We start from the raw sequence: 8,877 nt of genomic DNA, 5'->3' as shown, positions 1-8,877 counted from the left end.
TATTTTTAATTTTTTATTTACCATTTTTCAATGGGACCCACCTGAATTTGTGTATTGCAAAAATTATCATCTTATGTCACATAAGAAGTGTAAACCCCGTAAATAAAGGTATCTTGAAAGTTAATTTATTTTATAATTGACATAGTAAATCAAATGGGGGACGAAAAAGATAACACTGCGCAGACAGAAAAATTGGGTCTCAGTTGGCGGCTTATGGTTGGATGTCCAAAACATATATAAATTACGCAGCAGCATATTTATGTTGCGTTGCGTCTTCCAATCAAACCAGAAAAACCAAGTACCCGTCAATTCAATTCAGTTCAATTCAATTCGATACAAGTATTTTAGCAGTTCCTTGTTCCAACTTGCTTCCAAGTCCAATACAAAATCAATCAAAGTATCTCTCTCTCTCTCTCTCTCTCTCTCAATGGAAAACAAGAGAGAAGATGAAGGGAAGGCCATGCTCGATCTCATGCCCGTCTTCGCCAAGGAGCTCCTTGCCGGTGGCCTCGCCGGTGGCTTTGCCAAGACCGTCGTTGCTCCTCTCGAACGTGTCAAAATTCTCTTTCAGGTCTTTTTCACTATTTTCTTTATTTACCTTTCATTTTGCCCCCCTTTTGGTCTTTGGTATTTACCATTAGGTGGGTCAGTTTATATCATTGCAAAGATTCTAGCTTTACTTCGTTTCTGACTTTTCTTTTCCTTCAATTGGGGTCTTTATTATACTTGTTGAGATATATAGTCCCACGTTGATTCTGTGTGCAACTAATGTGACTTTATAAGGCCTTGGGCACTCCCATCCTTTGAGCTAGCTTTTGGGGTGGTGTATCCCAAGGTTCTTTACATGGTATCAGAGCCTCGCCGCCCCCACTTTCTCTTGTGGCGTTTCTTAGCACAGGTAGGCTGGGCCTGTTGCATTGTCTACGCTTCAAGTCCAAAGGGCTCTCGTGTGAGGGGGCGTGTTGAGATATATAGTCCCACATTGATTGTGTAGGTAACTAATGTAATTTTATAAGGCCTTGGACACTTCCACCCATTGGGGTGGTGTATCCAAGGTTCTTTAGAATACTATTCAAATTGAAGATGGATTCACTCCTCTAAGTAGACAGACAAAAACACATTGTATTTACTGTTTACTTCAAATTTGATTCTTTCCTATTGAATTATCATTTCATCAGTTCTCATGTTTGTGGATTTGTTCTTCCCTCTTTTGGAATTATCATTCCTTGCAGACCCGAAGAGCTGAGTTTCAGAGCAGTGGATTATCTGGATCAGTTATCAGAATTGCCAAAACGGAAGGCTTCTTGGGTTTCTACAGGTAGAACCTCACCTTTCAAGTCATAATCTTTGGTGCTGTATCAGTTAACCATCTTGATAAGTTTATTTGCAGAGGAAATGGAGCAAGTGTTGCAAGGATTGTTCCTTATGCAGCTCTTCATTATATGTCCTATGAGGAATACCGCAGATGGATTATGCTAACTTTTCCTGATGTTTTCAAAGGCCCTACCCTTGACCTTGTGGCAGGGTCTCTGTCTGGAGGGACAGCTGTGCTTTTTACTTATCCCCTTGACTTAATTCGGACTAAGTTAGCTTATCAGGTAAACTATCTTATCAGCAATTAATTACATTCTCTTTTTTGAAAGCAGAAGAGGAATTAACTTATACCAGGTCTTTGATTGTTTCTTGGAACTACTGTGCATTTGAAACTACAGGTTGTTAGTCCAACAAAATTGAATGCTTCAGGGATGGTTTATAATGAACAAGTTTACAGAGGGATCCGTGATTGTCTTGCAAAAACTTATAAAGAGGGTGGCATTAGAGGTCTCTATCGGGGAGTGGGTATGCATTTAAATCTTCTCATATCTGGTGTCAGTAACTTAGCTTTGTATTTTCACTGTTGTGCTGATATTGTAAAACTCTTGTATTACTCATGGAAACAGCTCCAACACTCGTTGGAATATTCCCATACGCGGGTTTGAAATTCTACGTCTATGAGGAAATGAAGCGCCATGTCCCTGAGGAGTACAATAAAAGCATCATGGCAAAACTCACGTGTGGATCTGTAGCAGGTTTATTGGGTCAGACCTTCACATATCCTCTTGAAGTTGTTAGGAGGCAAATGCAGGTAATTAACTTCATTTGGTCATCCATATAATGATAGATAAATATCAAATAACATGATACAAAGTTGATAACCATCTGGCTAGGTTCAAAAACTAGTGGCATCCGATAATGCTGAATTGAATGGGACTCTGAGATCCATGATTTTGATAGCTCAAAAGCAAGGCTGGAAGCAACTCTTTTCAGGGCTGAGCATCAATTACATAAAGGTAGGAAAGTAATAGCATATTGAAGCAACTAACAGTCTAGAATCCTTCTGTATAATTAAGTGTTGATTTTTGTAATTCAGGTTGTTCCATCTGTGGCCATTGGGTTTACAGTTTATGATACTATGAAATCATGGCTGAGAGTTCCATCAAGAGATGAAGCTGCAGTTGAAGTGATAACCAACAAAAGAATCAGCCAACCATCCTCACAGTAATAATACGAAATTCTTCCATTCAAATTCCAGCCCTCCTAAGTCCTAACTCCTCATAGGCTTCAAACTGGCTTCTTGGTCTCATTCTGTTTCCACTGTTATTCATCTATTTTTTTTAGCTGCACATTACATTCTTTCAAGCTGTACAGCGAGATAGAGGTTATATTCCATTTTCAAATACCATACGATATGTATTTCTGTAACACCTTACCAAGGAATGATCCCTTGACTCAGATCTCATTGATTTCATCATTTAAGGAGATAACAACACGTATGTTGTTTAGGTAGGTCAAAATATGTACATACAGACAGAAGACAAATTGCACTTTTTGAATGTGCAAGTAGAGAGGATGATTTAAAATTTTTGATATAGTGATATTCCTTCACTGTATTTGGTTTATTCTAAGCAACCGTCAGATTCCTATTACCTTCCAATTTTTGTTGGCTATTTTTATTCCTAATTTAATACGTAGATGTCAATAAGATATCCACAGAAATACTTAGGAGAGAAAATGGGTTGTATGTACGTCAGGATTCAACATCACAACATGCTCATGTTTGCGTGGGAAGGAGGAAAGGCGTATCCGGGGAGTGTTACTTACTACCATAATATTTCTTAAATTATAGGGATGAAATAAAAGCTCTCCAGATTCCATCTAAAGGATGCACATGCCACCTAAATTCCATGCTATTTCAAAGAAAGACAAATCAGGACGCATAGAAAAGCACATTAGTAAGAACACTTCATAGCTTATACCAGAAGCCACGATAAACATTATGCAGCATCATACCAACTACTGTTTAGATAAAACTTCAATTTTTGTAGTCTAACAAACATGTATGACAGAGGGAAGCTATGTCGGTCAATTCATAGATGGAACAAAACTTTCTTTGATCTCCCAGTCTATTGATTTGAACTTTGAATATTTTGGCAGTACAAAAGAAACAATCTAGTAGTATAGCATCAGAGTATCTACACTCGAGTACTTTTACCAAGACTACCAATAATCTCCACAGGAGCATTTTCCATCTTTGAAATGATGGAATCGCTTGTTATCCCTAACAATGAGCTCCCTTCCAACAATCTTTGACATAATTTTGATTGCATTGTGGCAGTCTCCACAGATACGTAGATTCTTGATGATTCTAAGTGTAGTCCTCGGGGGAGTACTGATGAGACCATATGCAATTGCCAAACGTTCGCTATGATATTGCAAGGCCTTCTCTTTTTCCTCCTCGTCAATGTCATGGAGAACATATCTTGTATCCGGCACATAACCTGCTTCCCTCATCTGTCCATTCAAACCTTTCAATTTCTCATGAGCTTCTTCTTCTTTATAGGGGATAGAATACCGATACTCACTCACTCTATTCTTCTCCTCTAGCATGTTAATTCCAGACTGCTTCTTTCTTGGAGGTGTTGGCAGTTTCTGAGCAATGGCTTTTGAAGGATCAATACATGTTAACAACTCCTCTGCACGATCTTCAAGTTCTAAATCTCCATGAATTTGTGCAAAATTTCGAAGAGCTTGCCAAACCTCAACCCCAAGCTCAATAGGTATTTTCTCAATGAACTCCTCAGCTTCATTCAATTGACCAGCATTCCCCAGAATATTAATAACCTCAAAGTAGTGCTCCATGCTAGGAACAATTCCATACTCTTTCATGGATTCAAAGTGCACGAACCCTTCTTCAACAGCTTCTGCCCGGGCACATGCAGCCAAAACCAATGCAAAAGTTTCCCCATCAGGTGGTATCCCTGCTTGCTTCATCTTCTGAAAAATCAATAAACCATCATCCCCTAGACCATTCACCGTGTATCCACTAATCATCAAATGCCACGAACTAATGTTTCTCTCGGGCATTTCATCAAACAGTTTGCGCGCATCCATCATACTGCCACATTTCCCGTACATTCCAATCAATCTGTTGTTTAATTCAATGTCCCCTCGAAAGTTTGTTCTTCTCAAGAATTCATGAACCCTTTTCCCCGATTCAAGCGACCTTGTATCCACGCATAAATTCAAGAGCGCAAGATAAACGCTATAATCAGCAACAACACCTTGACCCATGAGTTCTAAAACTTGATTGAGCTTACCCTCTTCACACAAGCCCAGCAAGTCGACATTCAACGAGCTTCTGGAAAATGGGGCGTTTTGATTTTGATGGACCCCTTCGTCAAGCTTCAACTTTGGTTCATTGGAGTGGCTCCCCTTCCGTAAAGGTGGAGTGGAACGACCTTTGTTGGTGCCGTTTCGGCGGGGATGAAGCCTGCTCGCGTCGGGAACCGCGTAGGTGCAGAAAGGAGGTGTGGGGGAAGACGAAGATGGGTTTGCGAGGGTAAGATAGTAATTCGAAGGCTGAAATGCGATTCCGAATTTGAAATGGGACGAGACGATGGAGTTTTCTGTGCGCGGAACGGATACCAGAGAAACCATTGATGCGTGAAGTTTTAGCTCCATGGTTTCTGAGCTACTCTGCTATGGCAGAAAATATCTGCTATTGAACCGATAGGGTAGTTTTCTCGCGGAAATTTAAGACTCGCAAAACCCTCATAATAGGAAAAAGAAATTGCAAAATTATTATTATTATTATTATTAAGATTTTATTAATCTCATGTTAAAGGAGATAAGTTATCTCATGTCACAAGATAAACTTGTGGGCTTTATCATCTAAAAAAATATAAAGAGAATAAAAGAAAATAAAAGAAAAAGTTTCTACAGTTATCGAAGAGTGTGTAAGAGAAAAAACTTATCTCATGATTAGTTTTCCCTTATTATTATTATTTTGACAAATTTCAAGTATAATTATGATAATTACCTTTATAATTTATTTTTGTTTTCCATTTATTTTTTTGGGTTAAGGATAATCCTAGATGCATATCATTAGATTGAAAATTGATCGGGTAATGCAACAGAGAAGATATTATTTTCAAAATGAAAAGAGTGATTGTGAATCAACTTATAAGATATTATTTTTATTTAATCAGTAATCTCGAGTTAACTAATGAATGGATAGTATTCAAATAAACACAAACCAACATTCACAGGAAGAAATTTTTTTTTTTTTTTCGTTGAACGCATTTGGGTTGTAAGTCACTCTTAATCTCAGCTATATAAACTACTTAGTCCATTGATTCGTAATTATTATATAATGAGATGGGTTTAACTTACTGATAGGGAATGTATAAGTACTCTGGCCGTAATGAGATTGATGGCTTAAATGTCAGTTTGAATAGTTATAATCTTCTATTTGTATAGGAAAGAAAATTTGAGAAGACATCTGCATATATATGCATGGTGCTGCTGGCACAATGGGGACATTTTCTTACCATAGTAATTAATCTGAAGAACCGGCACCTTTGATGAAGATAAACAATTATTACTAGTACAGATAACATAACTACAACAAGATTTGATGGACATTTTCTTACCCTAGTAATTAATCTAAAGAACCTGCCAACCGACTCATTCCTTTACACTCCTTTCACCCTACCCATCCTCTTAACAGGTTTGCTGACCCATCACCTAAATCCATATGGTTTGTTGGTAACAAGATTCTATGTGTTAGCCTAAACGAGTACATTTTGTGGTGTATGCATAGCCCTTATCTTCACCTTTATCAGATTCTGAAACTACATTATACAGAAATTGTGCATTGCCAATTGCCAGTTATTTCTGATTTATATGAATGGATGCACTGATTCTCTTCCCTTTGTGCTCTTGGCACCTTTTTCTTCCTTTAACTGGTTGTCTTCTACAAGTGGAGCCATCATTCAAGATGATTCCACATATATTTGTGTTGGTGTTATTCTCATCAACGGCACTCTCAACCACTGTTTGTGGAGGAGGGTCTTCTGCATCATGGCTGACATTTTGGTATCTGTAGCCATTGCCCTTTGTTTGACAATACACATTGTGTTCTGGTACCACAATGCTCTCAGACTTGGGTGCCCTGATTGTTTTGGCAGTGGACACATTTGTTCTCATTCCTTTGTGTTCAGGACACCTTACTCTTTTTTCAACTGGTGGCCTTCTACAAACAGAACCATCACCCAACATCACTCCACAAATTTTAGCATTCTCCTGAATGACCACAGGGATATCCTGAACTATCCGAGGACGTGATCTGTTAAATTTGAATACTCGAGATAGGAAATTATAGTTGCCATTGTATTCTTCATCTGATTTGTCATCTTTCAGAGGCTGCATGCTTGATTTAATTCGGATACCCACTTGCTTCTGAGTGAAAGGTAGAAGCACTCTGGCTACATCTGAAAATGTTCTAGTACCCGAAGCAATTTTGTTGAGCTTTTGAAGAATTTCATCAGGCCTCCGGTTCCCATTATTGCTTGTGTTCCATGCATAATCAAATGTACTGAGCAGCTGAGCTTCTGTTCTCAGGGCATCTCCCTTGTTTTGCATCTGTTCAACAAACAGTACTGCATCAAAAATTTGCATTTTAATATATCTATTCTGTAAGATGCTAATGTGCATTTCTTCAATCTTCTGTGCCAAATTTCACAAAATGCAACACTTCACATCAAGTTTATATTTATTGAACAGTATTTCTCCAACAGTATTTCTCGCAAGAGACACACAGGGCATAACTGGAATTCTCATAAAAGACACTGATCTATATGACCTAGTGCTCATGCAGAGAAATTATGCCGGTTCAATGATGCGCGAGCAATATATTGCTGTGTTAGAAATCACAGGGATTTCGGTATAAATTGAGAAAAAGCGTAAATATTAAATAAATATTGTATGTTGATTGTAATAAGAAGTCATACAAAAGACAAAGCCTGATCTCTATTTATACTAATTGTAGACTCTTCAAATAAGGAAACAAAATATGAAATATAAGAAAATATAGAACCTCATCTTAAGAGATCCTATAAGATACTATAAATCATTTTAAAATACGGGAGATGTTATATTTACTGTCTCTTTTTCTTACTACCTCTTACAACCAAATCTTAATCGTTGATTTTCGTCAATCTAATGGTTATAATTTATTAGAAATTAATAATTAATTAATAACTATGACCCAATAAATTACAACCGTTAGATTGACGGAAATCAACGGTTAAGATTTAGTAGTAAGAAATAGTAAGAAAAAGACGCAGTATAACCTCTCGCGATAAAATATAGTATACGATAATATAAGATATTTTATAGATATCCTAACATGATAATTTATAACTTTGAGAAGAATGGTGACCAAATTGGCCTCCACCAGATTAACCAAAAGACCTTTCTCTAAATCATACCATCATATAATAATAAATATCTCCAACCAAGGACTCTGTGAAGTGGGCATAACATGCTGAAGCCAACAGTCACCAAGCTTTCTGGACCCATCAAGAGGTGTTCAATTGAAACTTATAAATTAAAATTTGCAAATCAAATGTCTGATATGTACTTACAGGAGCCCATCTATAAACGATAGGGAAGCCTTGTGAAAATATCTCTTGAAACAATGGCCTCCCCTTTTGAAGAGAAGAATCATCTGAACAACTATTCCCCAAATGAGCACCAGTTCTTCCATAACGTTGGAGTCTTGCTCTTACATTGTCAGCTTGTCCAAGGTAAACTACAACTATGCGTTCAGGGTCAGTGGCAAGCTTGTAAATTTCACGCCCCAAACCATTATTACTCAACACAGCTATTCCAAGTTCATACACTCCTGGACCTGTTTTTCCTGGGAGGTTTTGAATCCTGTACCTTGCAGATCCTTCCTTCCCTTTGGAATAATCTTCCCAATCAGAAGGGCCAATCAGAATCTGAAACCAATTTCATCAAACACTAACAGTTATCACACTACACGAATGAAGAAACGTTTTATTTTGTTGACACATTCATACATACAGTTTAAGAAGCATGAACATAAGACACATCGAACATAAGACATTATTAATTATAGTAAAGTGAGATATGATTATGTGAACCTTCCAATGTGAGAAGTTAGAATCGTGATTTGTTCGATTGCATTGTTCCCTCTTCAACCTGCCGATGACCGCCGCAGCCATTAGTGGGTTGCGCCGCCGTCACTGTTATGAAAGAGAATGAGATGACCGTTGTTAACGCTGCTTCTTTTAATAAAGCTTCTTCCAATGTTTATCAAATTACTTTATATCCTCCCATTCACCAAAATGCCCTTTCCTAACTTATAATAGTATTAATTTATGATCATTAATTATTACTCAAAATATGATTTATCATCCATCTATAACTCTTTGCTTTTTTTTTTTTGTAAATCTATAACTCTTTGCTTTATTAATTATTATTGTTGTTATTTATAGAATTGTGCTAATGATGAAAATATTTAAATAGTTT

General features: G+C 37.3%; 3 protein-coding genes across 4 annotated transcripts; 1 reads left to right on the top strand and 2 right to left on the bottom strand.

Annotated features, from left to right (window-relative positions):
- The first annotated feature begins 301 nt into the window (after positions 1–301).
- LOC133297501 (mitochondrial carrier protein CoAc2) lies at positions 302–2,885 on the top strand. 2 transcript variants are annotated; one of them, XM_061496665.1, is made up of 7 exons: positions 302–571; positions 1,233–1,318; positions 1,391–1,598; positions 1,713–1,839; positions 1,941–2,125; positions 2,208–2,330; positions 2,411–2,885. In XM_061496665.1, the coding sequence occupies exons 1-7, from the start codon at positions 428–430 to the stop codon at positions 2,540–2,542; spliced, it is 1,005 nt and encodes a 334-aa protein (XP_061352649.1). In that variant the 5' UTR covers positions 302–427; the 3' UTR covers positions 2,543–2,885. The 2 variants fall into 2 exon arrangements, with proteins under 2 accessions (XP_061352649.1, XP_061352650.1); XM_061496666.1 differs by having other exon boundaries at positions 2,391–2,489.
- A 331-nt stretch (positions 2,886–3,216) lies between these two features.
- Positions 3,217–5,001, bottom strand: LOC133297498 (pentatricopeptide repeat-containing protein At2g15690, mitochondrial-like). Its single transcript, XM_061496663.1, has 2 exons — positions 4,974–5,001; positions 3,217–4,868 (listed from the first exon to the last, which is right to left on the bottom strand). Exons 1-2 carry the CDS (start codon positions 4,999–5,001, stop codon positions 3,538–3,540), a joined length of 1,359 nt encoding a protein of 452 aa, XP_061352647.1. The 3' UTR covers positions 3,217–3,537.
- A 1,153-nt stretch (positions 5,002–6,154) lies between these two features.
- LOC133297506 (protein EFFECTOR OF TRANSCRIPTION 2-like) lies at positions 6,155–8,570 on the bottom strand. The gene is made up of 3 exons (XM_061496672.1): positions 8,490–8,570; positions 7,968–8,324; positions 6,155–6,963 (listed from the first exon to the last, which is right to left on the bottom strand). Exons 1-3 carry the CDS (start codon positions 8,568–8,570, stop codon positions 6,211–6,213), a joined length of 1,191 nt encoding a protein of 396 aa, XP_061352656.1. The 3' UTR covers positions 6,155–6,210.
- Between the last annotated feature and the right edge of the window lie 307 nt (positions 8,571–8,877).

This window comes from Gastrolobium bilobum, unplaced genomic scaffold, assembly GCF_033153095.1.
Source record: "Gastrolobium bilobum isolate Gb01-03AN ecotype WA unplaced genomic scaffold, APGP_CSIRO_Gbil_v1 utg12919, whole genome shotgun sequence".
Taxonomy (NCBI): domain Eukaryota; kingdom Viridiplantae; phylum Streptophyta; class Magnoliopsida; order Fabales; family Fabaceae; genus Gastrolobium; species Gastrolobium bilobum.
The sequence above is the reverse complement of the archived record's forward strand: the minus strand, read 5'-3'. Positions and strand labels throughout refer to the sequence as shown.